Source organism: Humulus lupulus, chromosome 6 (assembly GCF_963169125.1).
Source record: "Humulus lupulus chromosome 6, drHumLupu1.1, whole genome shotgun sequence".
In the NCBI taxonomy this organism is placed as follows: Eukaryota; Viridiplantae; Streptophyta; class Magnoliopsida; order Rosales; family Cannabaceae; genus Humulus; species Humulus lupulus.
Window position 1 is genome coordinate 24,276,903 of NC_084798.1, and position 23,179 is coordinate 24,300,081.

At 35.4% G+C, this 23,179-nt stretch overlaps 2 protein-coding genes and 2 long non-coding RNA genes across 4 annotated transcripts; all 4 read right to left on the minus strand.

The window, feature by feature from the left end:
• Positions 1-3,483: 3,483 nt before the first annotated feature.
• On the minus strand, positions 3,484-5,969 carry LOC133783896 (uncharacterized). Its single transcript, XR_009871004.1, has 3 exons — positions 4,619-5,969; positions 4,404-4,507; positions 3,484-3,702 (listed from the first exon to the last, which is right to left on the minus strand). It is a non-coding gene; the product is annotated as an uncharacterized LOC133783896 (long non-coding RNA).
• A 4,120-nt stretch (positions 5,970-10,089) lies between these two features.
• Positions 10,090-11,759, minus strand: LOC133783897 (uncharacterized). The gene is made up of 3 exons (XR_009871005.1): positions 11,225-11,759; positions 11,010-11,113; positions 10,090-10,308 (listed from the first exon to the last, which is right to left on the minus strand). It is a non-coding gene; the product is annotated as an uncharacterized LOC133783897 (long non-coding RNA).
• Positions 11,760-12,992: 1,233 nt separating this feature from the next.
• Positions 12,993-14,278, minus strand: LOC133784859 (uncharacterized). Its single transcript, XM_062224132.1, has 5 exons — positions 14,032-14,278; positions 13,850-13,951; positions 13,497-13,763; positions 13,367-13,414; positions 12,993-13,271 (listed from the first exon to the last, which is right to left on the minus strand). Exons 1-5 carry the CDS (start codon positions 14,095-14,097, stop codon positions 12,993-12,995), a joined length of 762 nt encoding a protein of 253 aa, XP_062080116.1. The 5' UTR covers positions 14,098-14,278.
• A 2,180-nt stretch (positions 14,279-16,458) lies between these two features.
• Positions 16,459-21,061, minus strand: LOC133784860 (uncharacterized). Its single transcript, XM_062224133.1, has 9 exons — positions 21,030-21,061; positions 19,383-20,934; positions 18,658-19,286; positions 18,293-18,577; positions 18,107-18,212; positions 17,796-18,016; positions 17,580-17,738; positions 16,558-17,262; positions 16,459-16,462 (listed from the first exon to the last, which is right to left on the minus strand). The coding sequence occupies exons 1-9, from the start codon at positions 21,059-21,061 to the stop codon at positions 16,459-16,461; spliced, it is 3,693 nt and encodes a 1,230-aa protein (XP_062080117.1).
• Between the last annotated feature and the right edge of the window lie 2,118 nt (positions 21,062-23,179).

Below are 23,179 nucleotides of genomic sequence, written 5' to 3' on the forward strand. Positions count from 1 at the left end.
AGTCAACCCCAAGAAAATACTGCTGCTACGCCTAATGAAGATATGAAAATTATGGCTATGATGATGAAGGCAATTCGAGAGACGTTTTATGCAGAGGTATTTTCCACCACAATCCGAAGGTGGTTCGTTTTCTCAGAGTAACACTGCCAATCCTGACCTTCATACACCGCCACAACAGCAGCACCAGCCTCCTTCACATCAGCAGTATCAGCCTCCTTCACAGCAGCAGTTCCAGCCTCCTTCACAACATCTGCCACAGCAGCTGTACTAGCCTCACCCAATGTATCTGCCACATGTGTCGTCGCAACAACATCCTCAATATCAAAACCAATACACTTTTGGACCCTCTTCCCAGTCTCCTCCACTATATTTTAGCTATACCGATTTTCCAGGAGGATCGATGTAGCCCGCTACCTAATGTTAGATATGGGGAGGTTGGAGGCGGGTCGCAGCCACAGCCGCAGCCTCGAGATCAGTTTGGGGACCTCACGCTCGGACGATCATCACACCCACCTTATATTCCTTCACCACCACAGCCACAACCGTCAGCCTCACCACCACAGCCACCGCCACAGCCGTCGTCCTCACAGCCAAACCAAAATGTTGAAGATGAGGACAGTTTCAATATTAATCTTAATGATTTTATTTAGTTACTAGTTTATATATTTGGACTGAATTAATACAATAGCGATATTTACTAGGTTGATAAATATTAAAGCTATTTATATTAATTTTAATGTTAGTTATGTTTAAATTAATTAAATGTTTATTTTTGTTAAATTATATTATAATTTATTTTTAAAAATAATTAAATTTAATAAATATTAATTTATTTAAAATTTATTTTAAAAAATATTATAAAAATAATATTAGCGGCAGACCCCGCGGCTAATAATAATGCCTCTAACAAAGTAATTAGCGGCGGGTGTGTCAGTCCGCCGCTAATAATCATTATTAGCAACAAAAATTTAGGCGCGGCGTATTAGCAGCGGATTTAGACCTTATTAGCGGCGGAGTCCCACACCGCTAATACATGAAATCCTTGTAGTCTTTGCGGCGCAATTTGGAATTCCATCGGTAAAAGAAGCCTTTACCAACGAATTTGTGAAACGCGCTAGCAAAAACTAGGTATTTTGCTGGAGTTCATTTACGCGCCGGCAAAGGTAACCTTCCCCGGCGTAATTATGAATTGCGCCAAGAAAGGTTACCTTTGCCGGTGCAAAACCGAATTGTGCCGGCAAAGATTTATGAAAATTGGAGAATCAATTAGTAGGTACTTTTGCCGGCACATTTCACCTAACGCGCCGGCAAACGCTAAACGTGCTATATTAATGTCGATGCACGTTTTAAAGAAGGTTGGTCGCCAGACTTTTGCTGATTCATTTCGTTGTGCCGACAAAAGTCTAAACTGCATTGGTAAAAGGCTTACTTATTTAAACGGTATCATTTTGGATTAGGTTTTTCTAATTGACTATTGCTGGCGCAACGAAACGCGCCGGCAAAAGTCATAACGATATACCCTCAGCTGGCGAGCCTTCTTCCCCAATTTTGCAATCTTTCAATTTTCTCTTCGTCAAACTCCCTTCAACGCCACCACCACCACCCCGACTCCACCTCGACCCTCCCTTCAACGCCACCCCCAATCTCTTCTCTTCTGCCCCACCACCACACCCCCAAGCCTCCATCGCCACCCACCCCGAGCCTCCATCGGCCACCCTGACTGTCCAAGGCTGACCCACCCCGACCCACCCCAATTATCCAAGGCCACCCAATCTTTTCTCTGCCTAAGTTAAGTTGAGTTTAACTTTGTATTTTTTTTTAGTTTTTGTTATGTATTGAATTTTTTTTATATTTTTTTGTTTCTTTGGAGTCTCCCAGCTTTGCTGACCCAAAGCCGCTGCCAACTCCGAGCCACTGCCGACCCCGAGCCATTGCCGACCCATTGCAAAATATATTTTTTATTTACTGTTTGGATGTTATTTTTATAATATATGTTTTTAGTATTTATTAAAAAATAAAAAAAACATATTTGAGTATGCATTCTTTTTTTATTTTAATGCTTTATATGTATATTAAAAAAATAGATTAGATTATTATATTATATTGTATATTTATATTATAATTTATTTTTGTATATTAAAGATTATTAGTTTATAAATATTTACTAAATAAATTGTTTTGATGTTACTGATATAAAAAGATTTTGTATACGTTATTAATTTTTGTTTATGTTGTGCATGTTATAGGAATACACTACTACAAAATATAGGCTTTCCCGACAGTTTTAACTGTCGTTATTGAGCAATGACGATAGCCGACTAACTGTCGTATTTGCCTATGTCAGCGTAGAGGTAGCTACGCCAACAATTAAATACTGTCACCGTTGCTGGCAATGCCGACAGTTAATAAGTGTCATCGTTGCTGGCTACGCCGACAGTTAATACCTGTCGCTGTTGCTAGCAATGTCGACAGTTAATAAGTATCTTCGTTGCTAGCAACGCTGACAGTTAATAGGTGTCACCATTGCTGGCAACGCCGGCAGTTATTAGGTGTCGCTGTTGCTAGAAACGTCAATAGTTATTAGGTGTTGCCGTAATATTAAATTTATATATATAAATATTAATTTTTCGATATATTGTTTTAAACTTTTAATTATATTTTTAACAATTGAAGTTTGATATAAATTTAAATAAAATAATTACTCACATAATTAATTATTATTACCATAACTTGTAAAAAAAATTATATTTATCATAATGAAAATTCATATACATACAACATTTATTCATACAATTAAAATGTAAATAATACATCAAATCCCCATGAGACTAAATAATTATCAATAAAAATTCATTATAATATAATAAATCCATAAACTTCAAAATATATAATACAACAAATCTCAACAAGACAACATAATTCTCTTCTCCAAATCACTGCAAAATCAATCATGTTTCTTTTCTCAATATTCTTCAAAATAAATCTAGGCATCCACCTTAAAAGTTAGTCCTATGATATTCCATGCACCAATGAATTAAAGACTTCAAATTATAATTAAATAGTATATCTTACCATAATATATTAACAAATGAATGAGAGAACCAACAATAAAATATGTAAAATTAGTTGATTAATCCTTCTTAGAGATTATTAAACAAAAACTGACATTGTAAGAATGCCGACAAGGTTTGAGACGGTTGGGAGACCAATGATGTTGTGAATTACTGTCACGACTCGAGCCCTAGGCCGTGGCAGATTTGTAATATCCATAACTTGGGTGGTCAAAGGTCAAACTTTGACCCTCGTTGAAAAATAGTCTTTATAAATGATCATTTACTTTATATTAAATCGTACTATAATTATAAGTTAAAATAATGAAATAACTGCTATAATTAGATAGAAAAATATTAGTAATAAAAGTATGATCATTTATCATTATACATAAAACAATAATATTCCCACAGTTATGTAATCACCAAATAGTTAAATTTAATAAGTCATAAACACTCAAAATAATACTTAGCATCCACCATTCCTCATCCCTAACTATTTCATAGCTCATTCAGATATACCGATCATTAGGTTCGAAGTCGAATACATATATAATGCTCAAAAGATAAGACAATGACCCGAAATAGAAATAGGCTAAACACATTGGCTCCATCGATAATTCATCATTTCCACGTTCGCGTCACTAGGCTCCTGGAATGGGAGAGATAGGGGTGAGCTTATAAAGCCCAGTAGGAAAACAACTAATATCATGGACCCAAAAGTTTAATAAAACCCCTGCATAGTTAGCTTTGAAAGCAAAACATATATCATCATGTATAAACCAAAATAGAGAAACCACAAATAATCATAAGAGCATAGCTACAAGTGCACATCACACCGTCCACTAGATCCCTAGTTCCCGTTACCCACCATAGAAAATCCGACATCCTAAACCGAGTAGCCGGACCTGATAACCACCACAATGGGGAGGCTCAGAACACTTCCTGTATACAGATGCTAGGTCTTTACACCTACAGGTGAGTGGACGCCTGATCTACCTATGATGACACAGAGACTAGGTCGTGAAACAACAACGTGCACCAATCATGATCACTATGGCTCTCATCAGTATAACCAAATGCAGGTAAACATGAAAAGAAAGAAACATATTCCCTTTATATTTTAGAAAATTGGGCAGCATAACAACTACATTTGAATAAACCCAAAAATCATAACCTGCATAAATAAGTGAACAAAATATATATTTGGCACTCGGTGCCCTCAGAACAGATCAGAAAACATGCAGGTTAAGTTTTCAATTTTTCAAACATTTTATAAATATCAAAATTGGAATATGTTGAATGCAATTTAATATGAGTAAAATAAGTCCAATAGCCTAGTTGAGTCCCTACCTCTTTAGATATCTCCTTAGAATTTAATCCGAGCCCAAAGCAACGCTCCTAAGCTTATCGATGATCTTAGAATGATTTAGTCCGATTTTAATATCACGTTTTTCCTACGTGCACCAAATGAGAAAACGATTATAATCATAGCATTCCTTATTCAAAATCGTGTCCAATGACATATAATATGACCATATTTAAAATTTCAAGTTTCGGAACCTCACCCAAGCGGTGCACAATAGCGGTTGGTGGCGGTACTGGAAACGTCAACGAATATATGCATGGTATATATCAAAACGATCATCCCGATGAGTACATCACGAAAGTACAGCTCCTTCGCCCAAATGACCTTCGGTGTCGCCGGAAAATGCTTCCAAAGGGGCGAAGATACCCAAAATCTCGCCGGAGAAAAATGGTGAGTTGACCGGAATGACTTAGTGGGCGACGATCCTCTCAGGACGCTGATTCCAACGGTACCACCCACTCGCTGAATGGTGGTCGGAGTTGTCCGAAAAGTCACCTCAAAGTTTCAACGGCGAAACTTCGGAGTGGCTGTATAGGCGCGTCCTTGCTCCGATGGCCACCAAACTTTGGGGTTTTCGTCAACGCCAGTCAGGGAAGCTGCAGCGGCGCGTGTCGGAAATGGCACTCCGGCGGTGGTCCAACTGGTTGTGGCCGTGACTGGTTTGGAGAGAAAACAAAGGAAAGAAAAGAAAAGAAAAAGGGAGAAGAAGAAGGGGTTTCGGGGAGAGAGAAGGGAAAAGAAGAAGGAAAGAAAAGAAGAAAAAAATGAGTACTGACTCATTTACTTAGGTGGGTCCCACCCACAAAAAAAAAAAATTTAAATAATACTTTTTTTTTTCTTTTTCTGAGTCTCTACATTCTTCCTTCCTTAAAGAAATTTCGTCCCGAAATTTTCAAAGTACAACCCCAAGCTGAAAATTATACAAATGAGGATACTTCTCATACAACTCCAACTCTAACTCCCAAGTAGCCTCGTCTTCTCTATGGTTTCGCCATAAGACCTTGACTACGGGAATCTCTCTATTCCTTAGCACCTTTAACTCTCTCGCTAGAATTCTGATAGGTTGTTCTTCACATGTCACGTCATCTTGAAGAGGGATAGCCTCATACCTAATGATGTGTGATGGGTCTGGAGTATACTTTCTCAGCATCGACACATGGAACACATTGTGAACATGCCCCAACCGCGCTGGTAAGTTCAATCGATAAGCGACCTCCCCATCACTCTCGATAACCTCGAAAGGTCCAATATACCTCGGGGCTAGCTTACCCTTCACTCCAAATCTCGTCACACCACGCATAGGAGTAACTTTCAATAAGACATAGTCACCAACCTCAAACTCAACTTCTCATCGGAGGAGATCGGCATAACTCTCCTAACGACTTTGAACAACCTTAAGTCTTTCTTGGAAAAAAAAAAAAAAACTTTGATCTTCCCAGTAGTACTAGAAATTTGAGATCCAATTGTGACATGCTAATCTGGTTCTGCCCAACACAAAGGTGATCTGCATGGTCTCCTATATAAGGCATCATAAGGAGCCATGCCTATACTGGCTTGGTAGCTATTATTATAAGTAAATTTCACCAATGACAAGTGCTCTCCCCAGCTACCCCCAAAATCCAAAATAGAAGAACGAAGCATATCCTCCAAAGTTTGGATGGTCCTCTCAGACTGTCCATCTGTCTGAGGGTGGTGAGCAGTGCTCAAGTTGAGTTCAGTTCCTCAAGTTTCTTGCAATGCTTGCCAAAACTTTGATGTAAATCGAGGATCTCTCTCAGAAACAATGCTGGAAGGCAACCCATGCAGTCGAAGTATATTACCCACATAAAGTCGAGCTAGTTTAGAAACCTTACAATCCTTCCTAATTGGAATGAAATGAGCAGATTTGGTCAAACGATCGACAATCAACCGGACAGTGTCATGCTTTAATGGTGTTAATGGTAATCCCATCACAAAATCCATCGTGATCTCGTCCCACTTCCATTCCAGTATAGGTAAAGGTTGAAGCAACCCTGAAGGTCTCTGGTGCTTAGCTTTAACTTGTTGGCAAACCATACACTTAGCTACAAAGTTAGTCGCGTCTCTCTTCATACCTTCCCACCAATATTGTCTTTCCAAATCTTGGTACATCTTTGTGCTTCCAGGATGCACAACAAACTTAGACCTATGGGCCTCAATCATAACAGACTCTCTAAGATCAGGGATATTTGCAACGACTAATCTTCCCTTATGGTATAAGAATCCTTCAGCATTTACTGTCCATCCATCTAACTGCTCACCGTTTTGGATTCGATTATAGATAAGTCTCAATTTCTCATCTTGCCACTGACATTTCTTAACTTGTTGAAGTAGCACTGTGTAGCAACCGCATTTGCTTTTCCATGAGGATATTTCAAAGTAAAATCATAATTTGCCCTGTACTCGACCCTTCTTCTTTGCCTCAAATTCAAATCTCTTTGAGTAAAGAGATACTTTAAACTCTTATGATCAGATTCTAATTCAAACTTTTCCCCATATAAGTAACATCTCCACATTTTCAAGGTAAAAATCACTGCTGCAAGTTCCAAGTCATGTGTGGGGTAGTTCTTCTCATGTGTCTTCAATTGGCGTGAAATATAGGCAACAACCTTGCCATTTGGCATGAGAACTCCGCATCAGTAAATACCACAAACGGTTCATCACTATTAGGCACAGCGAGAATAGTCGCCATAGTCAATCTTGGCTTAAGTTCTTTGAAAGCTTCCTCACAACTGTCATCCCACACGAACTTTAAATCCTTTCTTGTTAGCTTTTTCAAAGGCATAGCAATTCGAGAAAAATTCTCCACAAAGCGATGATAGTAACCTACTAACCCAAGACAACTCCAAATCTTAGTAACGTTCTTTTATTTTTCCCACTTTAAGATAGAATCTATCTTCGCATGAATTCACAGTAATGTCCTCTTGATATTTTACATGCCCTAAGAATTTGACCTCAGTCCTCCAGAAGTCACATTTTTCTTTCTTAGCATATAATTGATGGTCCCTCAAAGTTTGCAACACAACTGTTTAATGTTCTGTATGGTCCTCAGATGTCTTGGAATACACCAAAATTTCATCACTAAAAACAACCACAAACTTCTCCAAATAGGGTCTAAAGATTCTATTCATAAGGTCCATAAATATTGCAGGTGCATTCGTCAATCCAAATGGCATCACCAAAAACTCAAAGTGCCCATAACGCGTTCTGAAATTAGTTTTAGGAATATCCTCTTTCTAAATCCTCAATTGATGATAGCCTGAGCTTAAGTCAATCTTGGAAAAACACTTTGAACATATGAGTTGATCAAACAACTCATATATCATTGGAAATGGATACTTGTTCTTAATTGTCATCTGAATTAATTTCTTATAATCGACGCACAATCACAAAGATCCATCAGATTTCTTGGCAAACAAAACTGGAGCTCCCCATGGGGAAGTACTGTTCCTGATGTACCTTATCCATTAGCTCACCCAAGTGCTTTTTCAATTCATCCAACTCTGCAGGTGCCATGCGATAAGGGGTAGTAAAAACTGGTTGAGTTCCGGGAATCAAATCAATGCAAAATTTGATATCTCTATCAGGTGGTAGTCCTGGCAAATCCCCAGGAAACACATCTGGAAAGCCACTAACCACTGATATCCAAGGAAACTTGTCTAGAGGCCTAGACTTATCCTCAATTGCAAACAGACTCCCATAACACTCTAAGTTTCTTTTCCCACCTAAACATGCCTTAAGGATAGGATCCTACCTTACTGCACTCATGTTGGCTCGATATATAATGAAATCTCCACTTTGAGTTAAAAGAGTCACCCCTTTGCGTGAGCAATCAACAATGGCTTGGTACTTAAACAACCAATCCATGCCAAGAATCACATCAAATTGTCCTATAGGTAACACCATCAGGTTTCCTAATAAATTATGCCATTCAAACATGATACAACCGATTTGCAGATGGTTGATACTTCACCATACCCTCCCATGGGTACACTCAACTGCAATGTAGGACTAAAAGTTTCTCAACTCAAACCCAACATGCTAGCAAACATTAATGATATACAAGAATGAGATGCACCAGTATCAAATAATACATGAGCCCAAGAGTGTGAGATAAGAACCACACCATCCACAATTCCTTGGCATGCTCCTCCTTGCACATCATCACTACTAAGAGCATAGGCTTGACCATAGGCTTTTTCCTTTGCTTTCCCTTTTCCTTGACCATATGGCTTGTGCTTGCACTAGAGTCTCCTCCGGGATTGAACTCTCTCTAACTTCCAGCAGAAATAGGAGTTTGAAAACTCTGCGAGTACCCCTGGTTGAATCCTGAACTTTGGGGCTAGAACTAATGTTGATATTGGGATTGTTGCCCTAGTGTGGGTGTGAAACCATATGATGAAGTCTGAGACTGGTTACTCTTAGTTTGTCCTGTGAAAGGAGTAGACCTTGCATAACTCCCTATGGGTCCTCCATGTGATGGCTGGAACCTCTATTGTCATGTGGGCAATCTTTCTTTCGATTCCTTCTTGATGAGCCTCAATCCGTAAGGCTGCTGTCACACACTCATTCAAATTTCCAAAGGTCATAGGGCAAGTGGACCCAGCATTGAAGGGAGTAAGGGACGAAGGAACTGCTCAATTAAAAGAGGTTAATCGCCATACAGGCTTAAACATAGGAAGATAACTCTACAAACTTCATGTAGAATTCATTCACCCACATCCATCATTATCTAGTCATTCTGTGATCTCATCAACCTGTAATTGATCTTAAGCAATCAAATGATCCAATCAAGTCGTCCTATGAGATGGGTTAAAATGTTGTTCTTCGAGAACCCATCTCAAAATTTCCTCAAGTCATCCCATCAGTTCCACTCATCCTACTTAAGACTCTCCACCAATCTGGTGCGCTCCTTTCCAACTTGGGCACATTAATATTAACATGATACTCCTTAGGTGTTCCCATAATGTCTAAACTCTTCTTTATATGCCTCGACCATCTTTCAGCAACCATGGAATCCTTTCCACCTTTAGACTTACGCATTTGAATCCGATGGAAAATCTGGAAGTGATTGCTCTGTCGGGCAGCTGTATCCATCTATTTGGCAGGATTGCCTCTTAAAGCCTTAAGAATGGCATTCACAAGGAATGCAACTAGTGAAGAAGGAACCTCAGCCTCAAGCACATCATCTGCAGACCTTCTCCTTGTTGTCCTTCCTTTTGGAGGCATTTTCTTAGGTCAGTAAATCTAAAGCTAACCAGTTAGTGAGGAATGGATGCTATCTATATACATATGCCTTCTATAGATCAAAATACTTTTTTTTTAAAAATAAATTTAATCTATTTGGTGACACACTCCGAGGTATTTGAACCCGGTGCTCTGATACCAATTTTTTATCACGACCCGAGCCCTAGGCCGTGGCAGATTTGTAATATCCATAACTTGGGTGGTCAAAGGTCAAACTTTGACCCTCGTTGAAAAATAGTCTTTATAAATGATCATTTACTTTATATTAAATCGTACTATAATTATAAGTTAAAATAATGAAATAACTGCTATAATTAGATAGAAAAATATTAGTAATAAAAGTATGATCATTTATCATTATACATAAAACAATAATATTCCCACAGTTATGTAATCACCAAATAGTTAAATTTAATAAGTCATAAACACTCAAAATAATACTTAGCATCCACCATTCCTCATCCCTAACTATTTCATAGCTCATTCAGATATACCAATCATTAGGTTCGTAGTCGAATACATATATAATGCTCAAAAGATAAGACAATGACCCGAAATAGAAATAGGCTAAACACATTGGCTCCATAGATAATTCATCATTTCCACGTTCGCGTCACTAGGCTCCTGGAATGGGAGAGATAGGGGTGAGCTTATAAAGCCCAGTAGGAAAACAACTAATATCATGGACCCAAAAGTTTAATAAAACCCCTGCATAGTTAGCTTTGAAAGCAAAACATATATCATCATGTATAAACCAAAATAGAGAAACCACAAATAATCATAAGAGCATAGCTACAAGTGCACATCACACTGTCCACTAGATCCCTAGTTCCCGTTACCCACCATAGAAAATCCGACATCCTAAACTGGGTAGCCGGACCTGATAACCACCACAATGGGGAGGCTCAGAACACTTCCTGTATACAGATGCTAGGTCTTTACACCTACAGGTGAGTGGACGCCTGATCTACCTATGATGACACAGAGACTAGGTCGTGAAACAACAACGTGCACCAATCATGATCACTATGGCTCTCATCAGTATAACCAAATGCAGGTAAACATGAAAAGAAAGAAACATATTCCCTTTATATTTTAGAAAATTGGGCAGCATAACAACTACAATTGAATAAACCCAAAAATCATAACCTGCATAAATAAGTGAACAAAATATATATTTGGCACTCGGTGCCCTCAGAACAGATCAGAAAACATGCAGGTTAAGTTTTCAATTTTTCAAACATTTTATAAATATCAAAATTGGAATATGTTGAATGCAATTTAATATGAGTAAAATAAGTCCAATAGTCTAGTTGAGTCCCTACCTCTTTAGATATCTCCTTAGAATTTAATCCGAGCCCAAAGCAACGCTCCTAAGCTTATCGATGATCTTAGAATGATTTAGTCCGATTTTAATATCACGTTTTTCCTACGTGCACCAAATGAGAAAACGATTATAATCATAGCATTCCTTATTCAAAATCGTGTCCAATGACATATAATATGACCATATTTAAAATTTCAAGTTTCGGAACCTCACCCAAGCGGTGCACAATAGCGGTTGGTGGCGGTACTGGAAACGTCAACGAATATATGCATGGCATATATCAAAACGATCATCCCGATGAGTACATCACGAAAGTACAGCTCCTTCGCCCAAATGACCTTCGGTGTCGCCAGAAAATGCTTCCAAAGGGGCGAAGATACCCACAATCTCGCCGGAGAAAAATGGTGAGTTGACCGGAATGACTTAGTGGGCGACGATCCTCTCAGGACGCTGATTCCAACGGTACCACCCACTCGCCGAACGGTGGTCCGAGTTGGCCAAAAAGTCACCTCAATGATTCGACGGCGAAACTTCGGAGTGGCTGTATAGGCGCGTCCTTGCTCCGATGGCCACCAAACTTTGGGGTTTTCGTCAACGCTGGTCAGGGAAGCTGCAGCTCCGACGCGTGTCGGAAATGGCACTCTGGAGGTGGTCCAACTGGTTGTGGGCGTGACTGGTTTGGAGAGAAAACAAAGGAAAGAAAAGAAAAGAAAAAGGGAGAAGAAGAAGGGGTTTCGGGGAGAGAGAAGGGAAAAGAAGCACTACAAGAAAAACTGCATTCCATAGCGTTTTTAAAACGCTGTCTTTAACAAACGATAGCGTTATTACAAACGCTATATTATCCCATGTTATTAAAAGTCTGGATCTTTTCATAGCGTTTTTAAATTGTGATGTAAAAATGCTGTTGAAAGATATATAATAGCGTTTTAAAAATATAATTAGATGTCAGTCATAGCGTTTTATGTATGTAGTCATTGATTATGTTAAATTGAAAATACTTACTTTTAATAGCGTTTTTCAAACGTTATGCAGAAATGATGTTGAAAGGTATACAATAGCGTTTTTAAAATGTAATTAGTTATCAACCATAGTGTTTTTTGTTTGTAGTATTATTTACTTTTAATAGCGTTTTTAAAACGTTATGTGAAGATATACAATAGCGTTTTTAAAATGCAATTAATTATAAGTCGTAGCGTTTTATGTTTGTAGTCGTACTTACTGTGAATAGCGTTTTTAAATTGTTATGTAAAGATATACAATAGCGTTTTAAGAATGTAATTAGTTATCAGTCGTAGCGTTTTATGTTTGTAATTACCCTTGCTTTAATAGCATTTTCCAAACATTATGTAAAGATATGTAATAGCATTTTGAAAATGTAATTAGTAATCAGACATAGCGTTTTTTGTTTGTAATCATCCTTACTTTTAATAGCGTTTCTTTATTGTTATCATTAATCATTGTCATATGAACAATTTCATGGCATAACAAAAACTTTTATATTTTTCTATCTTTTAACATATGAATAATTGCAACAAATGATAAACATATAACACGTTAAAAATTATACCTTAACATAAATTCAAATATTCTTAATATGTTCGCTACATAAAGCTAAAATATCAATATCCCAAAAGTACGAGTATATTGCAAGACAAAATACATAAGCAAAAGTTTTAAAACAAACTGATTCATAATTTGTTGATCATGGGCGTCCCTCCAAAATATTACACTTCATTCATTAGTTGTGCACCTGTAAGAGTGAAAAATATATAAAATTAAGAAAACAATGTAGCCAAAATAGTTGAAAACACATGTTCATTCATTAGTTAATTTTATGCAAAGATACGTACCAAAGATATCTACCAAGAAACAATTGAATTTCATCCATTATGTTCATTTCCTATATATTTTGATGATATAATTAGTTACTACAGCTGATTTGTTGTACTATTTATAAATCATTTTTAAGTTGCATGAAATTTTACCTCATTGTAACTTTATTAGAAGGCCAAGCAACAGTGCAACCAACCGATTCTTCAATTGTACTCATATGTGATGTTGGTCTCCATAAATATGCAGTAGGTTTCTTAGCAACATCAACCCAAACTCTCATTGCATTAGGCCCAAGACGAAGATGATGCACCTCACATAAAGGATCACTAGAAGACCATCGACCTTCTGCAACAATTTCTCCACTTCCATTCCAATCAAGTAAATTGCAAGCATTGTTTTCAGGAGTGAACTTCAGATTATTAACACTCTGTTACATGATAAAACATATATTTATTTATAGATAATATTGATACTTAAAAAATTAAAAGTGAAATGATAGGTAGTAATTAAAATTGTAGTTACCATAGGAGAAGGCATGTGTGACTCCGCTTCACTTGGTTGAGTAAACCCCTACAAGTTTGAGAATAATTTAGTCATTTATAATTTTCAATGAATAGAGTAAAATAAACAGAAGTCAATTAATTTAATTTACCTGAATGTTTACACTTTTTGCAATAGTATTAATAAGATTCATCATCTCAGACATTTTATTCTTCATCTCAGATTGACTTGATTCCAATTGTGAAATATGGTCATCTCTTGCTCTTAGAATAGCTAACTTTGTATTAGTTACTCCCCTCCCATTAGCTAATGATCTACCATTCTTGTCAGGACCAAATATGATAGTGAGAGCATCTTGTACAGTATTCTGTGTTGTGCATGAATCTGGTTTTTCATTTGCAAGAACTTGTAGCTTCTCCTATAAATCATTTCAAGTTGACTGTTAAATAAGTCTATGTGCATACAAATACATATGTTTCTACAAACAAAGGGTAAATTACTTACAATAACTTCAGCAGCTTGTGCATTCACAGGTTCACCATTCTTCTTTGTGTGTGTCTTTAAGAAAGCTTGAACTCTTGTTACAGGTTTTGAGCTTTCCCTACTCTGTATCCAAGTACATTTTTCAGAAAGAGAACATATATTTTCTTATGTTTAGCTACCAAAAATATTTATTAAATTTTTACCATGTCATCCATTGTTCGAGCATATCCTCTCCTGCTGCATGTATGTGGGAGTTGTTTCTTCCTCATCTCTTTAAACTTATTGCTAATCGCCTAAAATAAATAAGAAATGAACCAGCGATTGAACATACAGAATACCAAACACTCCAGCAGTAAAACAAAAAAACTAAACCAGTATTCTAGCAATAAAACAGTAAACACAGTACACATAATAGTTTTTCAACAATAAAACAGTAACTATGGCAGCAAAGAAAAGAGTATGTAATAAACACTCCAACAGTAAACACTCCAGCAGCAAAAGAAACATACAGAACCAGTATTCTAGCAATGAAATAGTAAACACAGTACAACTCCTCCTGAACAGGGATGGGATGGTTGGTGGACTGTGAATGGTGATAATAGTGTCTCTTGAATAGCTTTGTCAAATAAATTTAGAAACACATTTTCAAGAAGAGAATTGGAAAAAAATAAATCATTTAAAGTACAAAAGTTTCATGAAAACAGGGCAGCAACTGCTCACATAATTTGAATACAATTAAGCCAATTGTAAATTTGGAATCTGAAATTTGTTTGTGGTTGCAAGAGTTCAAATTTAGAGCATAAAGATATTCTAAAAACTAACCATAATTGTAGTCTCAATGCAGCTCTTGAGGCCAATAGAGTTTAACTTTCATATGTGCATATCAAGCCAAGACAATCTAATGTTGCTAAGATTATGCAGAAACTACTAAGGATTTCTACTGCCTTAATTTGATCAGACCTGAAATAGTTTTAATTGACTGATATAGCATAATGCATTGTTCTAGAATAAGAATATTATATACTCCATAACACCAAGAAAAAAATATCTTACTTATCCAATCTCTTGATAAACATTTTGACCTAACCAGATATTGAACTGGGTTTTGTTTTCTCTGTCAAAGTCTAAAAAAAAGAACCCTTATCTGGATCATCAACTAAGCCATGACAAAAGAAACTACACCCTTGGTTGACTTGCTCTTTTTTATTATTTTGTCTGTTATACTTTTACATCAAATTCATTCCTAACAAGTTCAAAAATAAAAAAATTAGCATAACAGCCTCTTAAACTATTTGATTTAGTAAATTAGTTCCTAAATTATAAAATATAACAATTAAGTTCCTGAATATGATTATTTTTACTGATTGATTGTATTGCATTACCAAATTGATTTATATGTTAAATGAAACTGTTAACAGGCCTCATATGATATATCTTTTTCTGTTTTTGTTAAATTAAGTTTAAATGTGTGAAATGAGTGATTCTGTAAGAGAAGATGTAAATGGATCGAATCTCTCAAGGAATTTAAGAAGTAATCCCAATCCAACGTCCCTATGACTTATATACAATAAGATGGAGTGGAGTAGCATAAAAAAAAAAAAAAAAGACCAACAGTGGTAAGTCAATTTCTAACTGCCAGACATGTCTTCTTATTGTTTATTCTATTTATGCATATATAAAAAGAACTAACTAATTGCTAATAACAGAGTATCATTCATGTGCTTAGAAATTTTAATTTTTTTATAGACATATGACAGATCTGTTCTTCTCTTTCTCTCTATAGATATATATTCATAAGGAGATTAGTCTAAACTGCATACCAATATAAAACTTTAAACTAATTAATATATATATATATCCACATATGTATGATAATATCAATAAAGCTAAACATATTTAAAATTAGATTATATAAACACTTGTGATAATGAATAAACTATTAAATTCTAATAATCGAATCCAAGAATAATCATAGAACCATCATTGATAAATTTATTTCTAAAATTTCTACAATTCTTTCATACACGAAAGGCATCCATACATATATATAGATATATCTACTGATCTACATTTATAGGATGTAATAAAGAACTTTAGCTATTTATCCATACCAAAAGCATTAAAACTATAATTCATCAATATCAGAGATGTAACAGCTAAGTAAGCAATGAGTGTTTTTTTTTTCTCAATCTTTCTCCTGATAATAAACCAAACTGAAATAAGTATGGTACCCAATTTATTTGTAATAAGCAGAATCTATATAATACATATATTGAAATTTTGGTTACCTGAAATTGTTTACTGGTTTTTTCACGCACAAATACTCTCCATTCAGTTTCTGATTTGATATTATCAGGCTTTAATTTTAGTCGTTCTTGTTCATTTGGTAGCTCGTTCAGCTTAGTAACTAGCCTGGACTTGGAAGATCTCCACAGGTCTCCCATTACTTTCATACACCAGTCTCGTTCCCAATCTTTGTCCACCTTATACCTTGTCTGCATTCACATTAAATATTAATTTATGAGTATTCACCTAAAAATTTTACCTTTTAACACATGAATAAATATAAGTTTAGAACCTGGATTGTTGACCACAAAATATCTTTCATTGATTTTGGAACCTTTCGCCAATCAGCTATTGTGTATGGTACAAGTTCCCTTACAAGAGGACCTATAAATGATGAAAGACTAATCGAGCCTTCCCCTACAGCTTGTCCTCTTGCATTAAACCTTACAGTAATACGACCATCAGGTTGGAGAGCAATACCTTTCAGCTTTGTTGGGCCTCTTTTTCTTTTGTTTTGAGTGACATGCTCTGTAGAGTTAACTAGAAATTCTTCCTGATTATTATTGAGAGGCACATCTTCTTCATGAGCAATAGATTGGCGATGGGAGGACCTTGTATTAGCAGCAGGAGAACCTTTGGTTGATGGCCTAATCAACCTAGACTTGGGTGACTCGTTCATCATAGTTTCTGAATTCTTTTGTGGAGTGTTAAAATCATCTTCAAAATCATTGTCAACAAAATGGCGCAGAGATCTTCTTGTTTTGTTCAGGTTGTGGAGTGGAGATGTTGCTTGGGTTCTACCTAACGCAGTTGCTCGTTGTGGGGACATGTTTTCATCTTCGTTGTCATCCTCATTTGTTGGATTTATACCAAACGCTGCTTCATAAGATCTTTTAGATGCAGGTGGTGAATCCATTACAACTTTAGTAGAGGATGCAAAACGAAGCTTCGATTTCTTCTTCTCTGCCAACTTTCCAAACTTAGCTGCTAATTGCCTCCTCTTTTCTGCCACAATTGCTTTCAAAGCACCAGGTTGCAAGTGAACTTGAGTTGAAGGTGATCCAACCTCCTTTTCATTGACTAAACCTCCATCCTTTTCATTGACTACACTTCCATCCTGCTTCTTTTTTCTAGTCTCCATATTGTACCTATATAAGATTAAGAGATTAAGAGATTTAGTTAAAAGTAATTTGAAATATGCACTAAATTTGCATCATACAAAAACATGTATTTTAAATATGACAATCACAATGCTCAAGTTAAGGAAACAATTTTTAAAGCAGTTCAAGAAACTTAATAAGTACAATAATAAAAAAAAATCATAAAAAAGTAATGACTAAACATTTTATGATTAATAAGAAAATGTTGTACTTTTTAACTTTGAGCAATCGAATTCTCATCATGTTGGCCATCATATATTTCTGATTCGTAGTGTCCTCTTGGTGGAGCCTTTAACACAATATACCAATTTGAATTTTCATTCTCCCTTGCGTAAAATATCTGTTTAGCTTGTGAAGCAAGTATGAATGGTTCTCTAATAAACTCTTTTTGTCCTTGGTGTAGATTTACAAGAGTATACCAATCAACCTTCTTTACACCCTTGCCAACATGTGCCCAATTGCACCTAAATAAAGGGATATGAAAACTGTAATAGTCCAAGAGTATAATCTGATTAATTAACCCATAATATCCTACAACATCGGCCAATTGTGCATCATCTTTAGCACTAGATCTACACATTGTTGTTGCTTCCATATAAACACCACTATTTTGTGTCGTTCTCTCTGCATCCTTAGTATGAAATCGCTGCCCATTAATAACATATCCCTTATAGGATATGACTGCTTTGCGAGGACCATGTGCTAATCTTGATAACATAGCATCAAATTCTGCAGTAGAAAACTACAGAAGGAAACATTTTTATCACATAATTTAATCGTAATTTCAGATTAATACAAATTTGATGCTATGTTAAAAATTATTGGCCCATACCTTTTCTTCTAACCACAAGGGAAAAAGCTCAGTATGTTGTTTCCAAAGTAGAGTGTGATTGGTTCTTAAAGTATTGTTATTCTTTTTTAGTTCTTGTAGATGCATCCTATATTTTAAAAAAAAAATTAATCACCATCAATAATTAAGCGACAGTGAAATTAGAAGATAATAAGTTTATCCACTCACTCTAAATATTGCTCTGTGACAGCTAAATTGAATAATACATAGCGATGTGCACTAGCTAGATCCTTATCATTTAGTGTAACAGTTACACCACGATGAAGTGGACGACCTTCAAGTATCACATCACTATCATTATATTCGTTACGTCCAATGAAGGAACCTTCGTCATTAGATTGTTTCAAAAATGATGCACAAAAGCGCATTGACTCATCAGCAAGGTAACGTTCAGCAATAGATGCTTCGGGATGTGTAGGTTGCATCACATACCCTTTAAGTAACTTCATATATCTACAAATAAAGAAGGAACCTTCCTCATTAGTTAAGGGAAATTCATGTTATACTATTGAAAGGTTACTAAAAATATTTACCTTTCAAAGTGATACATCCATCGAAATTGAACAGGACCACATAATAACACTTCTCGTCCAAGGTGAACAACTAAATGTACCATAGAATCGAAGAATGAAGGAGGAAAATATCTTTCAAACATACAAATTGTTTCAACTACTTCTGCTTCCAATTCTATGATTTCTTTTACGTCAACCACATGTTGGCATAATCCATTAAAAAATTTGCTAAGTCTTATAATTGCCTCTCTTGGACCATCCTCCATCAATCCTCGAATGGCCACTACCAGCAATTGTTGCATTAAGACATGGAAATCATGAGACTTAAGCCCCATCAACTTACGTTCCTCAACTACTACACAGTTACTAATGTTTGAGCTATAACCATCAGGTAACTTTAAATCAAATAACCTTTGGCAAAACATTGTCTTCTCTGATCTAGAAAGTGTGTAAGATGCTGCTGGAAGTCGTATAATCCTATCTTTCTCCACCGGATGCAAGGCCTTCTTGATACCCAAATCCTTTAAATCCAATCGAGCATTAAGATGATCTTTGGATTTTCCATTCAAGCCCAACAATGTGCTAATAATACTATCACACACATTTTTTTCTATATGCATAACATCCAAATTATGACGAACTAACAAAACCTACAAAGATTAAAGACACATCATCAACAAATTGAAGTTACATTTTATAAGCTTAAACTTTCAATTTTAAATAACTTCAAAATATATTAAACTAACCTCCCAATATGGTAGATTGAAAAATATAGATTTCTTCTTCCACATTCCTTCCACCTTATTATCCCGACTCCTTTTTTTGGGATTCATATTTTTTCCAAAATCGTTGGTAATTTGATTTAGTTCTTCAACAATTTCACTACCACTCAAAACTTTAGGGGGGCCTCTTTCTTCTGTAGCTCCATTGAACCATGCTTTCTTAGACCGATATGGATGATCAAACGGGAGAAATCTCCTAGTATTTTGGTATGAAAATTTTTTACTATGTTTCAGCCTAGTTGCACATGTATCATTACCACAAATCGGGCAAGCTGTCTTGCCTTTGGTTGTACACCCAGCAAGATTTCCATATGCAGGAAAATCGTTTATTGTCCACAACAACATTGCCTTCAAATTGAAGAAGCTTTTGTCGAATGCATCATAAGTATGCACTCCATTATTCCACAATTTGTTTAAGTCTTCAATAAGAGGCTCCAAATAAATATCAATATCGTTTCCAGGTTGTTTACGACCTGGAATCAATAATGACAAAAATGTATTTTCGTCCCTCATGCACAACCAAGGTGGTAAATTATAGATAACAAGCATCACTGGCCAACAACTATAAGTGGAGCTTAGACTTTTATAGGGGTTAATTCCATCAGCAGCTAGTCCGAGCCTAAGGTTGCGTGGTTCAAGATTAAACTCTGGCCATCTTTCATTAATGGAATCCCAAGCAGGTGTATCCACTGGATGTCGCATCTTCCCATCAATACTTTTATGAGTGAAATGCCACCTTAAGTTTTCAGCCATTTCTTTTGATCTAAACAATCTTTTCACTCGGGGTATTATCGGAAAATACCTCAAAACTTTGGCAGCCTCACCAACTTTAACATTCTTTGTGTGTTTATCAACTTTCCATCTAGAAACACTACACTTTGGAAAAACATCCATTTTAGCCTTCTCCTTTCTAAATAAGCAACAATCATTAATACAAGCATCAATCTTTTCATATTTCAAATCGAAATTTCTCAAAAATTTCCTAACTGAGTACATGGAATCAGGAAGTACATTGTTTTTGGGAAACATATCACAAAGGAGTTCTAATAGTCTAGTAAAACTTTTGTCTGTCCAACCATTCAGATTCTTCAACCTATATAAACCTACAATTGATGAAAGTTTTGTGTATTTCTCACACCCTTCATATAAAGGAGTTTCCGCATCCTCCAACTTCTTTTGAAGATCTTCGTTAACAAATTCATCATCTTCACCACCTCCACAACCTATATTATTGTCCACATCATCCATGGCAGCAGTCGTGTATAAATCAAATGCATCCATATCATTCGAAACTTCGTCAACTTGAGTATCAATGGGTTGCTCTCCATGGTGAACCCAAATACGATAAGTTGGATCCATTCCGGTTATAACTAAGTGCTCAAAAACATCATCAACACAATGATGATTTAAGTTTCGACACTTCTTACAAGGACAGATAATTTTATTTGGAAAACCATAATTTCTTTCTACCATTTTCACAAAGTCCCATGCCGCATCCGTGTACTCTTTTGTAGCTCTACATATTTTTAAAAAAAAAAAGAGATTAACCTTAATATATTTTCTTAGGCCTTCAATATTACTTGAAATTTAAAGTTATTTTTGAAATAATACCTGTTTAGTTTCACCCAATTTTTGTTCAACATTTTCTTCACTTAGCTGCTATCTAAGCTAGCTATATAAGTCCTAGTCTTCTTCATAATCAAAAAAAAAAAAAAAATCAGATCAAGAGAAAAAAGGACAAAGATATCTAGTTGTTTATAAATTTATTTATATGTGAGGAGTGTGACATATATAGGCAAAAATACTTTGCCTTATAGGATTCATACTTTATCAATTGTTCAATAAAGAATATGAGATCAAGTTCGAAACTGGAGTAGAGACAAAGATCACAGTGATCTTTGTTCTTCAACCAATATAATTCTTGTGTTGATTTCATTATTTCTTTTCTTCTTCTCTATTTAGTTTTCTGAGCTATATTCATTTTGGTTCACTTCTGTTTTTACTAACATTACATTCTACACTCTACACATTTATTTAAATGTGCCATTGAATATGTTGTTCTAGTTTTGAGAAAGAGTTTCCTTTTAACTACTGACTTTGTTATTTGATCATGAGTATAACATTTAGAACAAGAGATAATACCAATACAAACAATAAATTTAGTTCAAGTTTGATTTAAACAGAATAACAAACAAATAAGATCATTCAATCTCTATAAGCATATAAGCCCATTAAGGATTAAACCTGATGCTCTACAGAAATGTCTTCTCCCTCTCTCTTTAACCTAAGGTAGAAATGTCTTCTCTCTTTATCCGAAGGAAAAGTACCTGCAACAATGCACAATATGTTTCAATAGGATTAAAAAAAATATGAGGAACAAGTTTGAGAGAATACAATAATGAGCAAAGGAGAGAGTTATTGTGCAAACATTAAAACAATTAATAGACAAACGAAACCAAATATCTTTAATGGAAATGAAAATTAGTTTCACTTTCTTATATTTAATATAACTTGTAAATACTATAGATAAGAAAATGAAATTCAACACAAATCAACCAAAGACAACAAGTAGCTAACATTCTTTCAATACATATAAATACACAGATATAATAAACCCAACAACTATTTTTTTTAGGAAGACTAGTAGATGTTAGAATTGTAGAACACTCAACAAAAATGCATAAACATTAATATCTTAACATTTAAGCTACAATTAGAACAAGTTTTATCTTTCTTTCTTTCTCTACAAAAAGAAGAAATTAATTAAAATATCTAAAGAATATTCTATTGATTGTTTTTGCATATACAACAGTGACAAAAAAAAAATTGTAATAGTATTGGGAGGGAGGGAATGAGCTTGTGAATATTCTTGTTCTTGATGTTGATGTAGTTTGAGTGACATGAAAACATGCATGCACAGACACATTTTGTACATTGATATCAAGGGAAACTATCCATAAACATAACACTTACTTTTTGGCAAGTCCACCCGTTGTTTATGTTCGTGGAGTGAATCCTGAATAACTGAAATCGACGAAACAAATAAGCATCGAGCCTGTGCATCAATATTCAGGATTAGTCCAGCAGAATAAATGATCATTTAAGCTTGTTAAGGCATAAAGGACAGTTACGAACTAGTATGAACAAAAAACGCCAAGTACAGAAACACTATACCAACTTCAACACCAGCAAAAACACTCTCCAGAAATTCAGAACCCGTGTAAATTGCTTTTATTGTACTCTTGTGGTCCTGAAATGATTGAAACAGAACTCATATAAACTGCTTTTATCATTAGGCAAAACTGATAAAATCTTCTTGCTTCAAACAATTGCTAACCCAGTAATTCAGAGAAAAAAACAGCAATAAAATCCAGACCAATCAACCCAGAATTCAATTCCAGCCAGAAAACAGTAAAGAGAGAGAGAAACAATTTAGTGCCCATCAAGTGTTCTTGTATCAAAGTTGGTAGATAACTTTAAGATGGAAGTACAACTTTAAGTTTTCTGAATCCAATCATAGTTTTGATTTGTTTTCTTTAATTAGTACCATATAATTCACTCCAAGTAGAATGAAATAGCTCACTTTACCTTTATATTTGGATATTAAATAGAACTCATCATAGAGTATATGACAAAAATAGAGCAAACTCATATAAGAAAGTAGATAATATGCCAATATTGTTTTAGTTAGTTTACATACAAAGTATTGGCTTATAAATGTATAAATCAAAATCAAAAGAACAAAAAACAAGTAAAATATT